Source organism: Chlamydotis macqueenii, chromosome 2 (genome assembly GCF_036417535.1).
Source record: "Chlamydotis macqueenii isolate bChlMac1 chromosome 2, bChlMac1.mat, whole genome shotgun sequence".
NCBI classification, from domain to species: Eukaryota; Metazoa; Chordata; class Aves; order Otidiformes; family Otididae; genus Chlamydotis; species Chlamydotis macqueenii.
The window spans coordinates 63,047,187-63,073,070 of NC_141557.1; the positions used below are offsets into that span (position 1 = coordinate 63,047,187).

At 37.0% G+C, this 25,884-nt stretch overlaps 1 protein-coding gene across 3 annotated transcripts in view; it reads right to left on the reverse strand.

Moving 5' to 3' along the window:
- CTDP1 (CTD phosphatase 1) overlaps positions 1–25,884 on the reverse strand; it is a 106,333-nt gene that overhangs the window by 61,634 nt on the left and 18,815 nt on the right. For 2 of the 3 annotated variants that reach the window (XM_086743135.1, XM_086743133.1), the window contains exons 6-10: positions 19,892–19,982; positions 18,591–18,757; positions 16,082–17,173; positions 7,932–8,073; positions 5,249–5,479 (exon numbers count right to left, since the gene is read on the reverse strand). In XM_086743135.1, the coding sequence (XP_086599261.1) occupies positions 5,249–5,479; positions 7,932–8,073; positions 16,082–17,173; positions 18,591–18,757; positions 19,892–19,982 (1,723 nt within the window). Of the gene's footprint in view, positions 1–1,280; positions 1,419–5,248; positions 5,480–7,931; positions 8,074–16,081; positions 17,174–18,590; positions 18,758–19,891; positions 19,983–25,884 lie in introns of those variants that run through there. The other variant, XM_086743136.1, reaches the window with a different exon arrangement.

The following is a 25,884-nucleotide window of genomic DNA, read 5'->3' on the forward strand; positions in this document are numbered from 1 at the left end:
AGTTAGCCACAAGATTGTGTGTGCAGGGAATGACTACCACAAGCAAGTATAAAAGTGACTGTATTTGATATAAGCTATTTCAAGTTGTAACCACCAGGTGAGACACCATCAAGCTGTTTCTGATGGCGGTGGCAATTAAGAAAGGGTACAGTGTGGTCTCTGTTGACGAGTTTCAGCTCAGGATAGCTGCTTCTCGTCAAGCCTGCCTTTTCAGGCAACAGCTTCAGATCAGCAGCCCCATCCCCCCCAAAAAAGCCATTATTAAATTATGTAAATCCAGTCACAGATAAGGTTCTACAAAATTGTTTCTCCTCTCATGAACTTGACAGCTTCTTAAGAAGGCCATTTAAACACCAAGTTTTTTTTCTACATCAGTGTTTCAATCTCAGAATGTATGAACTCTGAAAGCCACACGAAGCTGTCAATTGAGCTCATTTTGAGAGCTCATATTTCCTAAATACACATCTCTCTCATCTCAAATGCCATGGATAGGTGCAGGAGATCCAAATATATTTTTTTTTAATTGGGAGTGGTGGCGGAAGAGAGCCAAGCCATTGCTGCACTACCTAGAACTGTGCTATTTGCTGCAGAAGACTACCCAGCAACAGAGCAGAAGTGTTCCCCTTCGTAGTCTGTCATTTATGTACACTGGAATTTCCTGTGAAGCCAAAACAACGATTTAGATGTGGAAATTAACTACCTAAACTGTTCTTCTGTTAGAGATTTTTATCACAGCTTAACAGTTTTTTGTGGTTTTTTAAAATCTGTAATAAATGTTTTCTATTTTACAAAACCAGTTTTCTTTTGCTATTTAAACTGCTCTCAGACAATAATTTCCATAGGTAAAACAGTAACAAAATACAGTACACCACTACATTTTTCTAAAGGATCTTTTAAAATATGATTTCCACACCTTTTTAATAGGTACCCTAGCCAAGAGAAAGGTGGTGATGCTATTTACATTCTTAGTAAAACAGAGAATGGCAAAACAAAAGGTATAAACATCTTGCACAACTGCATTAAAAACATGTCAAGCTTGACCATGCCAGCAGTTACACACAAGTTATATGTAGCAGACAGCCAAGCAGAAATAAATCTAGTATATTTTTAAAGAACACATTATCATACTGATGACAGCGAGAACATCTTTTTTAGTTTTTATATTCTCATTTGTATTCTTTATTTGAACTCTTTAGAGAACATCACCCTCACCTCAAATGGGTGGCAAAGGGAGGAATTATTTTGCTTCAGTATTAAATAAAAACTGTATAGGCAGTTTAATACTGAAGATACTGCATCCAAGACCAGGCACAGCTATGAACTTCTTTACTCTGAAGCAATAATATGCAGAAATATTACCAGTCTCAGGTTAGTGTCGAAGATTCCACCATTGTTAAAAATCCCAAACAACAAAACCCCTAAGAGTAAAATATAAAAGATCATCCTCAACCATGTTACTGTACTCAAATACTAACTGTAAAATAATTGTATTAATAGCTTCTAAAGGCTTTTGTCAGATTTTTTTTTTCCAGTATTTTCCAACTGCTACTAGATGAAAAACACTGGGACTTCTCACCAAAGCATTCCAAAAAGCAATATAAAACAAAAGACTTCTATAAGGTTTGTAAGAAACATTTTTATTTTATCAAAGACATTTTTCAGGCTTTACATTTTCAGCTGCTTGTTATGTTGATTAAAATTTAAAGACATGCAAATGCAGGAATTTGCATTTGTTTCTCATCAGATGAGATTCATGAGTACTTTTTCAAAAATAACACCATATTAAATCCTGCACAGGTTGGTTGGTGCTTGCCAGTCTTACGCACACAAGTACACACATGTGCACTAGAACTCACTGCATGCAGGGTAGGTTCAGCATTTGTGAAAGTAACAAGCATCTTAATTCCATTGATACAGCATCAGGGCAAAAGCTAAAATAGCATTTTCATAGTGAAAATGTTAAAAATATTTAAATTCCATTGATGATTTCAATTTGGTACTTCGTATTTTTGCTGTCATAACAAGACTAATAACATTAGATAGGAAAAATTGTAACAATGAGCATCTAAATTAAGACACAAACATTTTAGAAGTGAAATTAGTTTACATGAATTAAAGAACTGCTTCAACTACCACCTGCTTGACACACAGCGTTACTTAAAACCAGAGTGCCACTTTTAACTTCTCATGTGTAAATTATATCCATATTTTAAGCCTTGCTTCATCTGTTAGTGTATTATTAGCATTCACTAGAATTTAACTTGTAATATTATTTTTTCTTTATTCTAGTCTAGGATGCCATTAGTGTTTGCATTTTTTTTTTTGGACAACACCACATTACATATCTCATGACCTGTTACAACTTCAGTGTTTACTGTAATGTTTGTAGAACACTGTTTCAATATGAAAATCCAAGTAGTTGTGATACATAAGGAGTGTCAAAGCTCTGACACGCAGGTTATTTTTAAAGAGGAATCCTTCCTGTTCTCAGACACAGTAGAGCTCCTGCTGGCTGCCACCGAGCAGCACTGCATCCCCTTCCCTTCCCAAACAGCTGCAAACTCTTTGCCACTCTTCTGCTCAGGCTCCAACAGTCATGACAAAAAGCAGGTGTTCAAGACTCACAGGCTCAAGCACAACGGTGAGATCTGTGCTTGTTGCATGAAATGCTGACCAAATTAACTGAACCATCTGTAATTTGCTGGTGACAGTTTCACCGCAAGTCTTGTGCGGATATTTAAACTAATCATAACCTATTCTAAATTATGTTTCAAGTTTAATCTCAGAAAGAAACAATAAATGTTGAACTCAAAAAGTGAGAACTGAAACAGTTCTTATGAAATGGTACTCTCATAACTTGAAGCCCTTTTCAGTAACCATTCTTGCAAGAATGGTTACTGTCCATTCTTAAGAGACTGAGTACCATTGCTATGCCACATGCAGCTACCATCTTCCCTAGAGTTTTCTCTCACAGCAATGCAATTCCGTTGGCCACTGTCTGAAATTCACAATCTGCTGAAGTTTTTAGAAACTTTCAAAGTATAGTATTGGAGGTTTTGACTACATCTACCCACAACAGGAGCAGTTTTGAGTGTGGCTTTATCTAACTCTGCTTGAATTCAATGGCTTAGTTACAGATACACTCATCTTTCTGTAAGAGGTGAACATAGAAGCACATTAAGCCTGTCAGGACACAAAATACATTGCCCTCTACCAAGAAATTGCTATACTAAGGTCATTTTCTCTGAAGTCAACTATCACATCAATTTTTAAATTGGATATGAAGCTTTTTTAAAAAGCCATCATTGATGTATGCATTAAGATAAAGCAAGGTGATGATACAGTACATCTGCCTCAACTCTTGCTGAGTCAAAATACAGTAAACCTGTTCCTATTCAGCTTCTTCTTACTTCTTTACAGCCTTTGTGTTCTGCCTGCACTGTACTTCCTACCCATTAAAATTACTTAAAGCAGTATTTGATCACTGCATTGCTTTCCTCCCAGACTTCACCAAAACACTCCTCCATCTTAACTGAAGACAGCAGAACTGCTCTGAGAACTGAGACATGCCCCAAAATTAGGAAGTCAGTGTTTACAGGTCACTAATTTAACCACTAGAACAAAATCAACAGGAAATTATGATGAAAAAAAAAAAACCTATTTCCCAGCATACATCTTGTGCTAATCTCTCTTCTTACAGCTGCTTAGTTAGCTCTGAGAAACTCAATTAAGAGGACAGCTGAAGTGTATTTCTCTCCTTTTCCAAAGATGTTTAAGTGAAGAAGCACCTCTGCATTAAGGAAAAAATAGGCTTAGGCGTAGACATAACTCTTCATTAAGTTGTTGACAGAGGTAGAACAAACATCAAAACCTTTTCTTTTCAAAGCACTGAATGATGCATTAATATCAACATAAGCCATCATATTGAAGCATCTTAGAAGTGTCATGACAATTATACACATGTACAACCTTCTCAGCTCTATTTCTAGACAAATTCCTTTCCACAATAATTGACAAACAAAACCAAAAGCCTTTCAGCTCCTCTCTGGATACACGCTGTGTCTTGATTATTTAAAGTTTTTCCTGTTCATTTAACACGTCACAGTAAAATACAGACTTTAAAGATAGTTAAAAAGGAACTGAAAATAACATGTCTTCACAAACAAGAGAGACTCAAAAAACCTGTGTTGACAGAAACAAGGAAGCTGAAATAAGAAAAAGCCTATAAAAAAATGACAACTGAAAAAAACCACAGGTTGAAATAATTTAGCAATAGGAAGACAGAGTGGAAACCTAACCAGCTACTCTAATATACAAAACCTTTACAAGTGATACACTGAAAAAATGGCGGGGGAAGGAGAAGAAAGGTAGAAAACTGTGTGCATTTATAATTGTGCTTTGTATTTTTGCAGTTGCTTGGAGAACTGAATTGCTTTATAAGAACCACTATACTCTGATCACATTTTACAAAGAGAAAAGCTTTGTCTTTAACTGCAAACTTCTTTACCACTGGCATCAACAAGCCTTGCTAAACCTGTTAGCATACTGGAAAGTTATATCTTTTACGCAGATACTTAGGGATGAATTTTAGATATTTTATGCATCCTTAAGTGACAAGGGTTTTCTCTGTAGCTTAACCAAATCTACAGATTTTGACAGAGTCCAGATGCTAGCCTTTGTACTTCAAAAAGCAAGCTGTCTCCTTCTGCTGCCGCTTTAGTGGTGTAAGGATTATTAACTAGCATTCAGTCATACGGTCTTATTTAATAATACTCAGTCAGCTACTCTTCCATCACTTCTGATATCCCTCAAAACAAAGCACAAAATTGATGTCCTATCTGAAGGAATTAGGTAAAGAGGAAAATTTCATAAGCAAAACCCAAATGCTGTCAGATACATTTTATAGACAAAAACCAATCTAGTATCCCAAGACTCATTAAAAAACATCAGGCTGCCTCACTTCAGAGATGACTTACTCTAACATTCCTTAGAGTGCATAAACTACATGCTGCATTCATTTGTTTTGAGGTTTCTCACTTAGGTGAGGCACAAAAAGCATCTGGAATTCTATCATCTTGATTTCACTTCAGCTGAATATTCACTTTCACTTATTTCCCTGGCTTTTTAGAAAACAAACAAAGTAAATAAAGCAAAGATGACAATTTGATCAAATGCAAAGATAACGAGTTAAATTTACAACAGCATCTGAAAATGTAGGTGAAGTGACTCTTAGCTATGTTTTAGGTACCTGAAGGATGAGTGTTCGCCATGGACTGGTAAGGTGATCGGAGGAGTTGGAGACTGGATATACATCGACTGGCCAGAGGTCTGAGCGCCTTTCCTGATTAGCTTTCCAGTGTTAGGATCATAAAGTCGAACTTCAGGACCAGGTTGAGACTTCGGATGGATGGGTGTTGGGTGAAACAGAGCTGTCTGAAACGTGCTGTGCGTTTCGGGAAATGTGGCAGGGCTGTTCTCTCTGTTGGATGAAGGTGAGAAAAAATTCCTTTAGAAATTTAAGTGAGCTATCTAACCAGAATGTAAAAAGTGATCATTCCTTTTTCTCTAAAGGAGAAAGTGGGGAGAGGAAAAAAAACCAACCCCACAAAACCAACACACACACACAAAAAAACCGAGGAAAAAAACCAAACAAACCACAAGCGGTTTGAAACAATTCTTCTCCTCCTGCTCACTCTCCCTTGCCCCGCCAAGTCTCGCTGAATTTAAAACAGAAAAATGCAAGGACACAGATAATGTAATATTTACATTATTAAAAAAACTATTAAATGTGCCTTTAAAAACTGTCTTAAAGACAAAGTTACTGAAATTGCTTCCAGGTAGTAACAACTGCACAACTAGAGTAGCATAATAATTTGCATATATGCAACAAAGATAAAAGCATGCTATTGTATCCAGTGCTCTCCAACTTGTCTGTGAGAAAAAAAACACATGGTCTTAATTTGCAAGTCATCCAAACTCATTTGTTAAAATATTAAGCCGCCTATAATCACCCTGCTGCATTTAAAAACATAATTTTAGAAGGTTCAGTAGAAACAGTCAGAGACTAGTCTGCAGGAACCACCATTATGGCATACTATCCAATTATAATGAAGTATCACAAAAAAAGGGAAGCAAATTGAATCATTTAAAAAAAATAATCAAATAAGACAGCATGTTGCGCACCTTGAAACTTATGCTATAGAAAAAAAAATTAAGCTATATTGTAACAAATACTAGAAATGCCACAAAACTGGAGTTTTTGCCATATGCTTTCATGGATGTTTCTGAAGTAGCCTTGTAGTATCAATACTTAAGGTCAGCCAATTCCAAGTTTACTTATTCTTTTTTTGCTGTTCTTAAGTTCATTTTATATGCAAATATTTTCTCAGAGTTAATTTCTCATCTAGTTCATCAGTGCTTTGGGCCAGTAATCACTACCTCAAGCAGCTTCATTAAGGAGAAAATCTTTTCCAAAGAAGGTGCGCATGTTGGGTTAATAAAGAAAAAGTATTTGCATTAGGACAGATGTCTTACTGACTGAAGTTTGGGAGGTGGGGTGGAGTGAGAGAAAGTATGAAGTTAAGGTATATTATATTTGAAACACAGAAGCAGGAAAAAATTGTAATTGTGTTTCAATAAAATGGAAGAGTAAATTAAGATAGGTAGAAAGACCAACATTCATCTAGACATCAAAAACCAATGCTTACAAGTCACTGTTCAGATTTCTACTGACAACTTGGCAGTGTCAGGTCTCTGAGACAAGCTAAACATCCCAACAAGTATTTCAGACTTTGATGAAAAAACGTGATAGCACTTTTTGAAAACAAAGTATTCTAGTCAAACTATAAGTAGGGTACATTTCTTTCCTAAGTTTTAGAGGTCCTGAATCTCTACCTAGTCTCCCATTTGATAAGTGATCTCACTTCCAGATGTTTCTACTTTTGTTGTCTTCAGAGCGTATGAGAACCTTACACAAGCACATTCTGCTCTCAGAAGGCTAGCATCTTCTAAATAGAAAGCAAATCTGTAGCCTGCTCAACCACACCACTATCAGTTTAATACAGAAAACCCAGTAGGCTATGCCCCTTCTTGTCTAAAAACAGAAGGGAAGGTTCTCCATTAGGCTTGCAAAATGCTATTGTGAGTCTATCCGAACAGAAAACAAGTCAAGAAGCAGAAGAAGGCTCTATAGTATCTTATCATGAGCTATTTTAGTTACGGCACTTTCCTAAAGGGGACTGTTCTTAACAGTCCTCCGACTTCCTCTGTGCTAATAAAGTTTTTGGCTGTCCCTTCCATTTGCTGCCATCCTATATATAAATATAAATAATCCTAGTGTACTGATTATTTTTAAGTCTTTTTCTTCCAGCACTTTTTGTTATCATGCTAAAACCTCCTGTTCTCTCACTACTTCCTTTCTTTCAGTTTTTGCTTCTACATTCATGTCCTCCAACTACTCTTAGATTTTTCTGTTTCTTTCTTCCTCCTCACTACCAACTCTCAGAAAAAAAATGCCATACTTTACCAATTTTCTATGTTGTGGGAAGCATGTAGCACGTTTTAAAAAATCATTTGGGAGCATGACTGACCCTGTGCCTTGCTGCATTCCCTGTGTTAGTTTGTGGATGAACTGACATGGTCAACTGCTCCAGCTGAAGATGGCTAACAATGACAACTGCTAAAGAAACTACCGCTACCAAAAGTTTCTCCTGATTCTTCTAGCTGCTGAACTGCCTTCTCAATCCCTTAACAGTCTTCAGTTTAAGCAGCATGGAAATGGACAGAAACGGGAGGGTTATTTCTTAAAATCTGTAACCAGGGCACATCATTCTGAATTTATCAGAAACCGATTTTAATGCTGCATTAACAAATTAGTGTAATTCTAAAATAATCTATTTTCATGGCCCCCACTCTTCCAAGGTCCCTCTTACCTGTGTGTTTTCATGTAGTCATCCTTCAAGGGAAAGAGCTGTTCCTCAACCTTGTCCCAGCGCTCCAGGCAGCTCCACAGCCAATCAGGGTTTACAACATGAAGGTCCTTGCAGTCCTGAGCTTGCCGTACTTTTTCTGTGCCTATTATGAAGTTAAACATAACATTACAGTGCTCGCAGAAACACAGAAAATAATTTTAAGTATAGCCTGGTTTACGAACATTTTGTCATCAGTCTTAGAGAAAAAACAAACACCTCTCTGCAATCCAAAAAACAATCACAACTGATAAATCGGAGACTAAATAAGATGCGATAACCTCAGTCTCAAGCTGGATGAAAGTATTTGTAACTTTCTGAAGCACTAGCACCGTGGAAGTAGTCCACTAAAATTAACCCATATGGAAAACCTCTACATCTTCACGTTAACTAAAAAACCAATACAAATGCACTTTCGTATTTCATCTCCTTCATTTCTACTGGTCAGAGTCTAAGCAGCAGCAACTCTTCAATGCTGTTAAAACGTAACACTAACATACACTAACTTTCTTCTTATGCATAGTCCCCTGTACACACAGTATGCTACCTTTTGCAGCCAGACACCCACTCAATCTGTATTTGCCAGAAGTGAGAGCAAAGCAGACAAAAGGATTATTTTGTGCCAAAGGGGAACAATGGATGTGAAGTTAAACATGGCAGGCTAACACAAAGTCCACACGAAACCATCAACAATGCAGTGTGTAAGTAACAGGTGATCTCAAATTCCATCCTGTAGAGAAGTCAGAACAAGAGAGAAAATCAGTAAAGTTGCTACAAGTCTTTGCCAAGAAGCATCAAGACCAGTAAGTAAAAAGAAGTGAATAAAATAAAGGTCAAAATTATCTTTTAAGTGTAGTCTGTTCCCAGAAACAGCTGAGTGTCCAAATATTTCAAGTATTTATTTCTTCTATTTGGAAAAATTAATTTTACCCATCGTGGTACTTGTTTCAGCATTTATCAGAGAGATCTATGGAGGGATTGAACACTCGGAGACAAGACAAAGTTGTATAATCTGCAATAAATCATAAAATATATATGGAACAGAGAAAATCCCCAAGGATTCTGACCCAATATATGTATGCTTGACACTTACACATGGTATTTTTACACTGCACAAGTACTGGTGTAGCCGGAACATGATAAAGGAGCTCTCATCAATCTGATGGTTTATCTCACAGCTAAAAGCCATCAGTCTTCCATTTTGCTCTATCCCTATCATTTATAGCATTTAAACTTATTTACACATTATTTAAAATGCTTATCAAACCAAATCATTTGTCCATATTCTGTCATAGTGCAAAGACATTCAAACGCACTTAATATGGCACTACATTTTTTTGTTTAGAAATGTGAAATAAAAGGAGACCATCAAAAACTAAAGGCTGGAGTCCAACTAACAACTTAGCCCTCTCCTCTAGGTTAAGAGCAGAGCGCTCAGAACTGAAGGTGAAGAACACACCACTTCAAACACTACTCATTCCTGTTGAAACCCATCAATTCTGCACAAAGACCCGGGAGTTTCTTCCTGCAGATGCTTATATAAAAACACAATACTCTAATCTAGTTTACCTTATTAACAAAGAAAAAAATTCTAAGTAAAGTTTTAGTTTTTTTCTTTTTTAAAAAAAATTATGTAAAGTTAGAATTTATGAGCCCTTGTCTATTTTTACATATGTACCTTCCGGAATGAATCCTCAGGGCGGGGTGGGGGTGGGGGGGGGGGGGTGGGGGATCAAATCCCAGAACAACTCTGACAAGTAAGCAAGAAGAGTAAATTAATTTGATGATTTCAACATAGTTCCCTGGAGTTTTATCTGCATGACTGTCATTTAACCAACACAACTTTACTTGTTTAAATTAAGATTAAAGTCTTGAAGTACTCATACTTTTCCACATCATTTGAAGATTAAAGCAAACAGTTAATAGCAAATACCTAAAGGTTCACGTGCAATTTGAATTAGAATCTACTGGGGTAGACAAATCAACCGAAATGCCCTTGAGGATTGACCTAACTAGTCAGACAGTTCAAAAGACTAAATAAACAGAAAGGGCAGAAGATCATTGTCCTTTACCAAAGTGCTGAAAGCTTCTCTTTCCGTACTTTTCTTACCATAAACTCAACAGAATACAGGAGTAGGTCTATCTGTTCCTCTGTCTTTAGATACAAATATTTTTTTTCCTTGGATTTAGATTAAGAAAAAAGTTCTGTGCACAAATAAGTTTCTTCTATTTTCAGCAGTAAATGCAAGGAATTCCACAGCTCAAGATTTAAGAGCTGTACAGTAAATGTAAAGCTTTTCTCCACACTAGTAACTTTGCAATAAAAAAAAAGCAATAAAAAGAATCCAAGATAAACACAAACACAGAAAAGAGTAAAGATAAAGCCCTTTCTAAACCACAAATGATTCGGAAATGCCGTATTTTCAATTTTGCCATAAAAAAAACCCCAAACCACTGTCCAACACACACTCAATGAAAACAATTTTAGAACTCCAGTCATTTTAATCCCAGCGCATCTTTGTTGTTCAAGAGTTTTTAACTGTCTAAAAATCAAAACTCTTTAAGAAGGGAGATCACTGCATCCAAATAATTCATCCCAATACAAGACACCTGTTTTCCAATTAGCTACAAAAGTAATCAGTGACCCAGAGCACTTTCATGCAATAGTTGCTGTAAATGAGCCAGCTTACAGTGCCAGAGGGGGCTTCCATGGGAGGCGGTGCTATTATTATTATTATTATTTATATATCCTCAATAGAAATCGTAGAAATACTTGCAGTTAAAAACAGGTAAGTATGAAGCTGTATTTAATTTATACACAGGGTATGTTTCAGAGGAAAGAAAGCAGAGGTTCTGAAGGAGAATCAGATTACGAGATTTGAGGAAAAAAGGATTAAAAGTGAAATACTTGGCTTGGAAAAGGCTTTCTTTTGAGAATAAAGGAGAAAAAAAATGAATGACAACATAGTAAGAACAAAGAGGTAAGACAACAGCTGTTACAAAGAGGATGCTGAAATCAGATTTGTAAGCATAGCAGTTTCAGGGAAAAAAGCAAGAAGTCCAGTGGAAGTTTAGGTACTTGTGCCTGGTAGTAGATAAAGAATCAAATATCAGATGCGACCAGTAATCCTGTCCTGCACATAACTCTGGAGCTGACTGAATACAACATACAATAGCATGTGATTTCACTAGTAAGCATACAGAACAGTTAACTAGAGTTGGTGCTGCTATTGGATAGACAGACTATGCTTATAATAGCCCAAAGAAAAGCTTATCTGATACTGTAGTACATCCATGCACCTGACTAAAGATATTGCCGCTGCTTTTGGACTTCATCGGGGGAACCAGAAAAAAAAAAAAAACAACAGTAAAGCTACATCTTCATCTCATGTTAAATCTCTGAAGTTAAGGAGAAGATGGCTGCCTTCAACTATTTTTAAAACCAATGCTTCTGCATTGACGATCTATCAGGTGCTTCATCTTGCTGCCCGTTCCACACACATACACATTCTGTATTCATGCATATCTGATTGTTTCATACTGGGTGAACGCTGAGGAGCTAACTAAATTCTTCTTCTAGCCCACAGGATTGCAACAGAAGCCTTAAACATGAAAGCAAAAAAAAAAAAAAAAATCTAGACACATCATAGCTACATCTGGTGAAGACCTCACATGAAGTCAACGGACAGGCTAACAAGGCTTCATCAGCTGGCAGCTTTCTCTTCTCTCTCAATACCTCAGAGTGAGACTCAGAATCAAGCATTTTTTTAAGGAGGTAGATGAGTATGAATAAGAGGAGACGCAGTTCATAGTACAATGGTATTTTAAGCAACCTAAGGATATTAAGCGAAACTTAACACAGGCTGCCACTAAAAGCAAGGAAATTATTCCCATATAGCTTTCAAAGTATAGAAAAAGACAAAGAGTTAAATATATTTTGAAAAAGAAAAAAAAAAAAAAAAAAAAAAAAAAAGGCCTAAACTGAAATATTTCTGCTCATACTCTACTAGAAAAATTAAAGTGACCTGAACAGCTTTATCTGCTCCACCAACAAAAATCTCAATAGAAACATCAACTAAAGTAGCTTTCATTTGTTCAGGAAAGAACATAACAAGGTTTATGAAATAGTGTAGTAACTGCTTAGCCAAGTGTATAGCCAACGGCTATAACAACTCATCATCCAATGCAGTTTACTGTTGCTTAAAGCAAACTGCAGATATTTCAAAAACTGAAGTAAGATTTGTGCAGCCCATAGGTAAGTGGAAAGAACTACAGGGTAACCTGTTCTCACTCAAATTTATGAAAGCTAACTAGATGATACAAAGATTGTCATGTTTTACAGTAGTTCAGTGTTCTGGTTTTGTTAGTGAGGGGGGGCCTAAGGTGGTAGCTTCTGTAGGAAACTGCTAGAAGTCGCTCCCCTTTGTTCAGTGGACTCGGCCGGGCCTAGGGCAGACCCGCTGCTGGCCAAGGCCAAGCCAATTGGTAGCAGAATGTCCCGTGATAACGCCTCTGCGATAACGTATTTAAGTAGGGGAAAACAGGAAAAAGAGGAGGAGAAGATGTGAAGCAGTGGAGCGGGGGGGCAGAGAGGGGGAGGCGCGAGCCTCATGGGCCTTGCACGCCTCACCCTCTGGCCTCCCGCCGGGCAGCCGACTGGGCCCAACTCAGCCCAGCCTGGCTGCAAGAAGTGGAGAGGAGATGAGAAGGGAATAAGATGTAAAAAGGATCCTGAGAGGCGTCTGCCAGCCTGTTGTGAGGAACGGCTGCAGACACCAAGGTCAGTCAAGAAGGAGGGGGAGGAGTAATGCGGCTCCTGGCCAAGATTCCTCTGCAACTCGTGGTGAAGACCATGGTGGAGCGGGTTGTCCCCCTGCAGCCCATGGAGGTCCATGGAGGAGCAGAGATCCACCTGCAGCCCGTGGAGGACCCCACGCCAGAGCAGGTGGAGGCCTGAAGGAGGCTGTGGCCCATGGAGGGCCTGCTGGGACAGCTGTTCTAGAGGGACTGCACCCCGTGGAAGAGATGACCCACGCTGGAGCAGTTTCACGAAGGACTGTGGCCTGTGGAAGAGACCCCACGCTGGAGCAGAGGAGGAATGCAAGGAGTTCTTCCCCTGACGATGATACAGTGGCGTAAAACAACGCGTGATGAACTGACCGCGACCCCCATTCCCTTTTCCCCCCCTGTGCCGCTCAGGAGGGGAAGGTAGTAGAGATAATGTTAAGCCCGGGAAGAGGGAGGGGTGGGGGGAGGTTATCTTGTTCCCTGTCTCATTCTCCTGCTAATTTTAGAAATAAATGAATAGTTTTCTCCAAGTCGAGCCTGTTTTGCCCGTGACGGTAACTTTAAGGATTTCTCCCCGTCCTTATCTCAAACCTTGAGCTGTTTTTTTTTTTCTTATATCATCTCCTCCTATTCTCTTGGAGGGTGGGGGGAGCGAGAGACAGACTGCGTAGTCTGGTCCTGATCAGGGCTGAACTACTACATTCAGATAGAGAGTATTTTCCTCCTTATAAAAGGAAAAAAAAAAAAAATCCCGATTTTCTTCTAGAATAAGATTTATTTTCAGAATTAAGAGTATCTGTGTCTGCAGAGAAAGAGACAAGTATATACAAAGATTAAAAGAAATTTAAACTATTTACTGCAACAGGCTGGCAAGAATGCTGCAAATACAATCTAAAATGGTATTCACTAGTTGTTCATTCCATACAACAAGCTATAACGTGGTCCCTTTGCAGGTGGAAAAGCCATCTCCCCAAGACATAGAGGGCACTCCATTTCACACTGACTTCTCTTTATTTCCTCTAACAAATTCTTCTTCTGTCATCAAAACTCAAAAGCTAACAGTACTTATCTCCACCGCTGCTGCCAATTAAGCATATGCCATTTACTACAGCTCAGCTAATACAAAGTAAACATGTAAGTTAACGTGCTTGTCTGAGTCCGAAGTCTGCTGTTGTTAGTGGTGTCATCTAGAAATACTGAACTGACACATACCTTTTAAAATCCCCTTTTTAGACCCACATTAAGGAAAAAAAAAAAGAGAAAAAGAAAAAAAAAAAGAAAAAAAAGCAGAACAACATTGTCTGGTCTCAGGTCATTGACTTCCGGATAAAACCCAAGAAGGGACATGTCCCTTCCAATCCAAACCATTCTATAATTCTATAATTCTATGCTTTTGTTTCCTCCTTTCATCAGCAATTAGATATCAAGCAGTGCTTCAGATTTTTTTCCATAGGAGCCAGAGATGCAATATTTTTATGGCCGACCAGCTGTATTAGAGACTTGTAGAATTTACTTTCTAATCATAAGAGAATCAGTATAAAAATCACATTGACAGCTGAATTATCACAAAGCTAGCCGTGACAGGACACAATTTGTATTAAAATCTCTGATTAAAATTCACTTTCCCCTCATGAAATCTGAGTGACGCAGTCTAACTACTCCCATCTAACCAGAGATGATACATTTTTCAGTTGAAGAAACAAAAACCAAAAACTCATCACAAAACCAAAACCACAAGCAATCCCTGAGAAGCTTACAACAAAAAAGAGTTACTTGAGAATATTGTTTTTTCACTCTAAATCCCCTAGGTTGTTTTTACTACTTAAATGCAACAGGACAATTAATACAAACCTGCTACTTCACGGCAGGTCCATTGGTACATTTTTTATTCTGATGCTACTTGACTAGGTCAATACTGCACTCTTCTTCCTACAGTTGGCCTTACCAACTTTTTAACAAAAGCTATCTATGCTTTTTGTCACTAGAACCGTACATTGAGATAACCAGAAAGTGAAGTAAGTTTACACTAGCCTAGCAAATATACGGCCTTATTGTTAGGCTAAAATACATATAAATAGCTGATTAGTATATCACAATATATTGATAAATTGGATAGTTTTAATCCATAGATCTTAAACACTACTTATATCTAAAGCATTAGAAATTAAGGAACTGCAGCATTCTCCTTTCAGTCACTAAATACTGGAGGCCTTTTTTTTTTTTTATTAACTGTGTCTTCAACAGGAAGAAATTATTCCTGGTCAGCTGTATAAGAAATATCTTTTTCCATTTCTTAAGTCACACATGCTTTGAGAAAAGTATGCACAGCTATATTACAGCTAGTGAAAACATACTCCATTTTTTTATAATACAAGCTTGATGAAACAAAGATGCTTCTAATGTACTGAAAGCTTACATGAACAACAGTCAAGGAAAAAAAAAAAACCAACAAACAATACAATAGGTAGCAGATGTGTATTCCTTTGCTTAAAACATCTAAAGATGTCCTAAAACCACCCACAAGTTTTAGATTATCTAAGCAATGCAGTTTTACTTTTGGATTTCATGGTTTTGATTGTCACATGTTTAGATTCTGTGCTACTTCAAAAGGCCAACAATAAGGGAACCAAGGGGCAGGGTATGCAGAAAAAATATGTACTGGAAGCTAGTGGTGGCCTGTTAGCTCCTCTATGGCAGCTATCCAACGGTACATTCCTATTCATTATAGCTATGTAAAAAACAGGTAGCTTTTTGAAATACATATCAAAAGTTTGGCTAAGTTCTCTTACACCTCCCATAACAAAGACATGCGGTCTATGCACAGAGCAGTGACAGGTTATCATCAGATTCTAGTCTCTTCAGATAATTTGTTTGAATTCAATAAAAAGGGAAACTGAACCATGAAAGATGAAATCTGAGAAACTAAGAAAGAAAGCATTGCTATAATTTTATAGCAAGAACACTAAGCTTTTCTCTGACAAAATTATCAAAGCTTCTATTCAACATCTTTAATAGTTAAAGACTTAGTATCACCAACTGTTAATCAAGACGTGAGGCATGACACATTACATCAGAGGTTATTTAGCAGGTCCTCCTTTTAACAATTAAAAGCCACACTTGATCAAAATGCAGAAAAAAAAAGTCTTTAAAAAAGGCTTATAAATCATTTTAGGAATAATCTTCCCTTTAATTTCAATTCTAATCTCAGTTGCACTGAAGCCTGTAGGTTATAAAAAAAAAAAAAAAAAACCAACAAAACAGCTCAAGGCATGAATGAACTGCAACAGGAAAAAAGCTGATGGAAAACTCTAGTCTCATTTACCTACCTGTCCTTGCTGCAATGAGATGTGTTGCTTTGTCAGGATCATCAGCACTCAGTACTAGATTCTTCACAATTTTAGCTCCAAGTGCTGTGGCGTGATAGTGCTCTCGTGTTTTCTCAATGGGGAAATTTGTTGGGTAGAGTCCACTAAATATTATGGTTACATCTGCCAACACTTTACTTTTCAGTTCTGGTACTATTTTTCTGATGTCTGGAATTTCCTCAATCTCTTTTTTCAGGTATTTATCATACTTTGTGTAATAATCAGTGTGAACCCGCACAAGGATCTCTTCGAGGTATATTAAATGGTCATCGTCATCTGTATCATCCTCCTCATCTTCTTCCTCCATACTCTGGTCTAAGGACTCACCCATTGTAATTCCAGACTGTTCACTATTCTGAGACTCTGTTTCAGCTTCTTTCTTGTCTGTGCACCCATTTCCTAAATCACAAAGACTTTCCTGTTCGCTTTCTTCTTGTGCTTCAAGATCAGTTTTGTCATTAATATTTTCACTAGGTAGAGATTGTGTGTCCCCAGAATGGTTCACCAGATCATCCTTTTTCTCACTCACCGCACTCTCAGTGCATCTCCCTTCTTGCAAGTTTTCATCCTGCAGAGGTTGTTTGGATTTCTTCCAGCCTCTCTTTTCCTCATTTTCACTATCTGATACAGAAGTGGATGACTTTCTGGTATCCAATCCACCGTCACTTTCACTGTCACTAGACAGTTCAAAGTCCAAGTCATTTGTTGTCTTGTCTTGCATTTGCTGCTTCTCTATCACTGTTCTATCAACTTGTTCAGAAAAAGTTTGAGATTCCTTTGTATTTATCAAATCATTAGTGACCTCACTGTCCATTTTGTGATCATTGCTATCATTTAAGGAGTCCTGGGCATTAACTTTATCACGAGAGTTCATATTCCAGTCAGATGTTCCACTGCTTACAGAAGTACTTCCATTTGCAGTGCAACTGTCCTTTGTAGCTTCCTTGAGACCATTGCTTTGTTCTTCTACACATGTAACATTCTTTATTTCTTCAGCATCTTTTGCTGATGCCACTGCTGAATCCAGTGCCTCTGGTTTTGTAGAGTGGTTTACTAAGACACAGGAAGAAAGAAATAAAACATATATGTATTTTCTCAGTGTTTTTTTCAAAGCTTAATCAAAATTTAATTTTCTTTTTCCTTAAACACACAGTTTACATATGTAGTTAGACCTCACTATGTTTAGAAGTTACAGCTAGACTTTTTAAAGTTGTTAAGTTACTTTAAGTATCAACGATTACTAGAAAGAACTGGCAAACCTAACAAACTTTACTTTTGTAAAGAAGCTGTGCAAGCAGCTTTAAAAAAAAGAAATTAAAATAGGTCGTAAGTAATTATTTGTATTTGTTAGCTATGTAAATTTTAAAGATCTCCCTTGTAGCATGAGTTTTTACAATTACATCTCGGGGCAATGAAACTACTGCAGAGGGAAATGCAAGTAAACAGTAATAGACTCAAAGGCAGAAAAACAATTTTAGGATGTGTCTTCAGATGTCTCACAAGAAGAGAGAGACCAGCGAAGAAACTGTAGACATCCAGAAATTTGTACACAGACATTCATCAGGAACACTGCATGAAGTCACCCTACTTTGTCTCTCTATTTTGTGCATGTCCCTGCTCTGCAAGTGACAACACCAGTCAAGCGTACAGGTCCCACGTTATAGTGGCTCGATTCAGTGCGAGTACATTATTATTGCTTCCTTATTGGACATCTCTAGTTCAACAAGGGGACAAAGAGTAATGTCACTTATATTACATTAATAAAAACCTTGGCTAAACTGGAAAAACCTGCAATTCTTTCTTAGCCATTGTCTTTCAAATACATTTTGCCCCCAAATTAATACTAGCATAGTGACGTGTACCTTCTAAATCCACTATTTGTATTATGTTGCTGAGCCTGCTGAACATAAAGATTCTCGTATCAAATGCCAGAACATCACATTCTGTAGACGCTAAAAATTCCACACTAATTTTATTAGCATAATTAAGTAGGGAGGCAAGTAGAGATCAAAATATTAATTTTCAGCAGTATGTTGAAACCACAGTTTATTAACTGTTGCTCACAAGTAGGGCAGTTAAGTGGATCAAAAAGGAGAAAAAAGAGGAAGACAATTCCCTGACCACCTACAGAGAAGAAAAAACTGCCTTGCTTTACATGGAGGCAGAAGAGAGAAACTGTCTTCCTCTTCCTGAACAATTCGGTGTATCACCACATCAGCTTTCCAGATGTAAAAACCAAGATGCTGTTACTAGTACTCCACTTCTGTGTTGGTCGCCCACCAAAAGGAAACATATCAACAAGAACAGTCCAGTTTTACTAAGCTACTTGCATTTGTGTTACACGGACATGCTCTGTTAACTACAGCAGTCTAGGATTGCTTATCTGAGGGCAACAGCATACTAGCAAGACTACCGCCACATTTGAGAAGTGGAAAAAGTTGTAAAAGTGGCTTAAAAACTGTGTAAGTACCTTTCTTCTTCATTTGAATTTCTCTTGATCCAGGAGGTGCATTTATATCTCCTATCCCCTGAAAGTATACATATTTCTTCACAGTTATCAAATTGGGTGCAAACTTCCAAACATCCTCTCTGTCATCAATGATGCAAACCATGGAATCCCCACATGGGAAGAGATCTCTAAGAGACAAAGTAGTTGACAAAATGAATCCAGTTTTAGAAATTAATACGATCAATTAAAGTCGTTTCTGTATATGTTCTGGTTTATTAAGAACATGTCTGCACAACGTGCTTATATACCAACTTAGGAAAAAAAGTCAGCAGTATTAAAATTACAGAATTCAAAATACAATATTCGAACTAATTAAAGTTGATAAAGAAAGGAAACAGCTATTTTTAAATCTCTGTCTCAAAGGCTAGAAGCAGGAACTAACAAGCCTTTGCAAGAATAAAACATTACAACAGTCAGCCTACTTTTCACAGTTTACATCGAGGAACAGCCCAAAGTAAAAAAATGACATGGACAATACACTTAAAGACATAAGAACAGTTTCAGAAGAGTAGATTCATTCAATCCAAGACAAATGAAGCAAAAAAGTACCAATACGTAAATCACCTAGGAGGATGAGTCTACCTAGGAGGTAGAGTACTTAAAATATTCTGTTTTCATGTGCATGTGTGTAAGAAAAGAAAATAACTTCTCGTTTGTTATGGTCAGATGGGGAGGGGGCAATCTTTTTTAATCTAGCTTTATGAAATACTAAACACCTGCCTCAAAAAAAAAAAATCTTGGCTTTATACTCCGAAAAAGATCAGAAGCTGGATTTAGACTAGAATATGAATTCAAGGCCCTAGGTGACCAAATTTCAAGAAACACTGTAGAACAGAAGCTGCTAGATGCATAGCACATTTGAAAGCCAGAATACTAGATGCTCAAACATGAATTAACCTCAAACTGAGAATGTTGGTTTAGTTAAAAAACCAAAAAAACCAAAAAAACCCCCAACAAAACAACATAGATGTCATCATACAACACCACAAGCCATAAAGTTGAAATATGGTTATTACCAGAATAAAAAGTATAAGTGAAAACATGACGCCATTGCTTCACATTCTTACTGTTCTAGTACCACTGAACACATTATGCAGATGAAATGCTGCAATGCCTAACATCTCAGTTTTATTAAGACAGTGCTGATACTTGAGAGGCGGATAAGGAAGGACTATAAACGTGTTAAGCAGAGGGAGTAATTTTTGCATATTCTGTCTCTTCGCTGTCCTGTTTTGTTTAATGCATAAGACTCATATACATACCTAAGATTCCCAGTTTTAGAAAATGGATCAATACATTCATCCCTCGACAATATCCGATGGGAAAAAAGCTTCTTTTCAGGGTCCAAAAATCCTTTTGAAAGAAGAAATTTAAAAGTTAATGTTCAAGATGTTTGCTCCTTGTTTATGTTCTATGTAATTACGTTACTTTAATCCGTGCAACAGCAGTTTTACTAACAGACAATTTTAAGGTAAGAGATATTATACAGGGGAAAGGGTAAGCACAGTTGATCAAATATTTGTCACTAATGTGGTGGGATTAATTTTAAAAATCTCATCTCATTTTCTTTCAACATAGCAACAAAATTGAAATTAAAATAACTACCTTTGTGACAGCCAAATAAATTAGGCTAGAAGAGATACAGCAGGTGATAGATACATAGGATTTTTGCAACTTACATTTATCTCTCTACAGGTGGTTCTTTAAAGCTAAATGCTCTCCTTAGCTCATTATGCCTAGGGACTGCAGAGAAGTCTCACAAGAGTCGGCAGTGTGCTGCAATACTTAAGCACAACGGGCAAGTTAAGGGGCAGTTTCAGCCAGAGCTCTTGCATTTGTAGGTTTTAAGTTGTACCTCTAGTAAATAATTTAATACATTTACCTATAATGAATATATCCCGGGATTCCTAGAAAGATTTAGGCCCTGTTGCTGTAACTTTTCTGACTGCACTCTTAAAAAAAAAAAAAAAAAAAAGCAAACCAAAACAGGAGAAGCTGTGCTAGCCAATCCTAAAGCAAGATAAAATGCCACTATTTAAGAAAATGGTGACTTGGGTGTACAAATACACATGCACATGCTTCTGAACTTAGCTTCCAATAATGAAGTTCACCTTCATGAGCAGATGACAGCCATATAATCACTTAGAAAGAAACTGGCTAATCTGAATTTTTCATTTTATTGAATTTACGTTAAGATTAGCATCAACTTCTCATTATTCTTATGAATAATACAAGACAGTCAATACTTATCTGGGAACATTTTTTAAAGTTTTACTTCATTTTATTTCAAGTGGTGGCCATCTTAGAGGCAGAACTAGAGTTCAAAAAGACTACAAACTCTAAGGACCAACTTTAATTTTCTTTCAAGGAGCTTTGAGATTTGCACAGAACAGACGTTCAGCTCCTTTTACAAGTCCAGCTCCCCAGAAGTACGTTGAGTCTTCAAAACCAGAGGGTATAAATTAAAAAAAAAAAAAAAGTAATTACTTCTGAAAAGTTGATCCTGCATGTATTTAATATTACTGTGTAATTAATAACGTGGAATAACTTAAAACCCATAAAAGCAAGAAAATTCCGAGTTAAGGACAGAGGTTCAACCTTAACTCACCCGACTATGCTTAAGAATTGCTGCAAACTCGTAGAATCATCCCCTGTAGTGAGACCCTTGCAGTACCTAGGCATAATGAATTGAGAGAATTAGCTACAAAGATTTATTGCTGTACACACAGTTATTTTGACAAACTACATAACCTGTCATACAAGTTGCTGTTCTCCCCAACCAAATTCTCTTTTACTAATTATCTGAATACACAGGGACTCTCTACACCAAATTGGACAGGAGTGCACTGATTAAATGCCAAAACCACAACGAGGCATTCATTTGCAGTGTTGCCTAGCTAAAACTGTAAGTAAAGGGAAGTTGACCTAACAAAGCCAAAACACAAAAACTCTGGCTGCCAGGGATTAGAGATGAGGTAGTGCTCCGAAGCTTCTGAATAATGTTTTGGTAAAGGCTTACTGATTTTAATACTTTTTCCCCTATGACAATTCACCAAAAATACACTGAGGATACGGATCACCAGATATACCCACAAAGATAAAAGCCCATCTTAAGAGAGTCGGGTCTTTTAAAGATAAGCTACTTCAACAGTGATACAGGAAACAGCAACAGCCTTTTAAACAAGTTCTTTTACATGTCTTAAACTGTTTGCTTTCTTTTGCATGTCGTCTAGCCAATTGAATCAATGTAACAGACAAACCTGTTGTCATAATTTGTTTTCTTCGATAGTATGCCAACATCATCTTTAAATCTTTGAAAAGGCTCTATTGGCTTTTCTCTAACGTATTTAGCGATTCTACTCTATGCAAGAGCAAACGACACCTAGTGGCTAGATCACATACTGTTAGTTAATACATTAACTTTCAATTGGTTTATGATTGCAATTAGAACATAAATCTGAAGAAATAAAAGCTTCATTAAAGGAAGTAGATGCAGCTACATCCTCCAAGATAAAAGTAAGTAAAGGCTAAGATTTAACTTCTTTATTAAAAAAAAAAAAAGAATCATTATTATACTGCTTTCAGTAACAAAAAGAACAAGGAAACCCTCATTATGGAAAACATAATATTCCTCTATCTTTCAGACAGGAATATTTCCACAACCTACATATTGAAAGATTTAGAATTTGATAATAGTACACAGTTTCGATGTTAACCTCTAATAATGAAGCTGCATGTTTCAAATGGATTACACTTCCAAAGTATTGGTGGCTTTTTCTTTAAGTCCATACCACCAAAAAAGTATCTGTTTAGACGATGTCACTTCTCTGTGGGGGCATTTTGTTCCAAGTTTCTATGACTTCAGAGTAATGAAAAGGTCTATGTATAAACTCACTGAGTATATAGAAAGAGCTAAAGTCTTCCTGAGATATACTCTTAACTTTGTTTCATTTATTTATTTATTTATTCCTATGCATTTTCCACCACCATATCCTGAAAAATGACTATGGTCACAATCTGTTGCCTTAATGTTGACAATGAATTTTTTTCTTAACAGCATTTTTTTTTTATTGGAGACATATCAGTTTGCACAAATCATTCCAGCAGAAGGATAAGTGTTGATGAATTTCTCATTTTGTAAGCATGTTTTAAAAAAATTAAAGCCTTTTGTAAAAGTCAAAATGATTGAGGATAAAAACTTGCTGTTTCAAATCAAAACCACACAAATTAGACAATGTGCTAAGTATGCCTCTAAGTACTTTTTTGAACAAACTAGAGAAGCTATCATTATCCTTTGACTGCCATATTACAAAGGCCTGTTCAGTAGACTTACCTAGCAGAGACTATTCCCCTCAGTTGTTTGTTTTCCAGTATCTCAACTAGGTCTTTGCACACACAGTCTTATCAAGCTGTGTTACCTGATCTTATAGACTCTCTTAGAAAAGCAAACTTGTAAATAAGTCTTATTAAGTTAAAAAAAAAAATCACAAGATACAGTGTTCAAAACCAACTAACTCATATTGGGGAAGTCTCAAATCTTAAGAGGCAGACTGAGTTAAATAACAGTCCCTAGCAGGAGTGATACAACAGTATGATCCAACACAAATTTGAAGAAGTCCTTTTAAAAATAAATGTAAAATTGAATTTCTGAAGAATCAGGTCAACTCCACCTCTACTTCAGGTCCTACTTTAGAACCTGGAAAGAGCTGTTGACCCAATCTTTCAATAGCATTGGAGACCTTCAGACATTGGTGATTACATATATGCACATATTCTGTCAATTATTTATTGAAATACATATTGTAATATTCTTGCTGTAACAAACCATGCACATGAATGCCCTCAACTTAGTCCTACTTTCTAAATTCCACTATAAATCTTAAGAGTGATTTCATATTGCATTATTGTTGCCTAGTGGCCTCCGAACTCAAAATTCACAGTGGCATTGACTTTTAATACTGAAGTCAGCATAAATGCTGGTTGCAAACACCCCGAACTTCACTTACGCAGAGTAGGAAAAAAAATTAAGTAACAGTTGGTCAAAATAATTATGTAGAAGAGATAGTATAAGAAGCTCTAGATTATAAAACCCAAAACTCATCTTCATGAAGGTACTATAAGATACCACTTTGTAAATGTGTCAAATTAAGAAAGGGTTTAGCATAAATGAGTTCAGCAGACATAAATGGTGTTTACAAATATCAGCTAATACCACTTAACAGCTGGTAGGAGTCATCTGGGATGAGATAAAAGGACTGTCATCTGTTTGCAAAATGAGGGGGAAAAAAAGTCTTCCAGGACATGGAAGGAGCAGCTCAGAGTTCAGACTTCACAAAGAAAGAGAAGATGCATATGGAGGACCTAAGAAAACAATCTTTTTCTTATGAAAAAGATTCCTGGTATTTTATAACATGTCCTTCCTTTGTGTAATATAAGGATAATGGTAAAATAGCAAACCGACAGCCCTCTGTGAGAAATCATTTAACCAATACTGCCATCAAGTGTTTTCTATGTGTATTAGCTATGTATTTTCCTGTTACTGCCTCTTGGTTACACAGGTGAGTACGTGGACTAAAGCCTTTATCAACTGCTTTGGCATATCAGCATATTTCAGCTGAAACTATCATCATCACTGTACAAGTAATCCACCTGTAGTTTGCTTTTGATGATACGAGCCAGCTTCAGGCAAAAATCCAGAAGTCTGGGGATGTCAGAAAGCGGCAATATCCTGATTTGCTCATTTGGTGGCCATTTCTTCTATGGAACAGATGGAGCAGCTCAAGTATGATGCCCACAAAGAGCCTTGTAACATCATCAGTCTGTGCCAGCATGGGGACTGCAGTGTTATCCACTTTTTATTTCAGAGATTAAAATGAGCAAACACAGGACTAAATCACACATTGAGAGAAGGATCAATCATTGGGGAGGCACTTAGACATCATGAGTTAACTACCTCTGCAACTCATTCTTCTCCCTAGCTCCAAAGCTTATTCGCTGTACGTCTCCTGACATTACATGGTATACATCTTTTGACCTTAGGCCACATGCAGATTTTGGCACATATATCCAAGTGATGAAGATTGCCCATTCACTTTCTTACTATCAGGTATTTAGACCTAGTGTATAAGAAAACCATTCCACTTTTGCTACACAAGAAATAACCACACTGTAAGGAGGACAGCAGAACACAAAAGTTTTAATGCATTAGCAGCACACAACGTATAACCCAACAGTGAGACAAAGCTTCAGGAAGACTCTTCAAATAACTCAGCCAATAAATATTGAGTAACGTAAAAACGTTCACTTGGATGGGTAGGGTAGGACATGCCTCTCCTGAACTCTCTCTCAATGAGAAGTTAGTTGAAGACCACAAATAGGTATTGCTTTCTGATTACAGAAGCCTCTTATATTTGTCATTACAAGTATCTTCTGTGGTTTGTTTAACATGCATAAAGAATTCCCTGATTACACAATTCTTAGCTCTCTAACCATTCTGGAATCTTCCTTTCTTGCCAAGAAGAGGGATCATTGGCATAGCACTGCTCAAGGCACTTGTGGCAACATGACACAAAAAAGCAGATGTGAAAGACAACTTTAAAAAAAAGCTAGGAGAAATACAACAGCAGCAAGGACAGTTTGACATGCAGACTCATAGCCTAAAACATCGTTAATTATATTGTCTTAGGCCAACATATTTAAAGGAAAGTCTGAGGTGAAAATGCTATTCTGTCAAGGAAGACTCAAGATGAAAGCCAAGTTTAAACAGACGGTCACACTCCTAACATGAATTTGACCCATATGCTTGCATAACAGGGTGTTTCTTTTGTTTGTTGGAAAAAATAAAACATTTCAGACAGTGACACACACCATAGACTACTATTGCTATAGTTTAAATAGTTAAGTTTTAAGTTACTAGGAGAAAATATTTCTAAGTTCTTGAGAAGAATATGTGAAAATATTGCTAGATCTGTGCTATTCCTCAAATAAGAGCATCTCTCCTCCAGGAGACAGAGAAATGCTGTAAGTTGATTTGCAGCAGTCAAACTTCCTTTGGTGAAAGGAAACAGCGGGGGGGGGGGGGGGGGGGTCCCTCACAGGAGCTAATTTAATGTTGTTGATTTTTATGGAACTGTTGCTTCAGATTTTTAAGACAAGTGATGTTGCAGACCACTTTTAGACCTCATCAGCATAATTTCTTACTTAATTCAATAGGAAGGCACTAATTGTCATGCCACAATTTGATTCACTAACCATC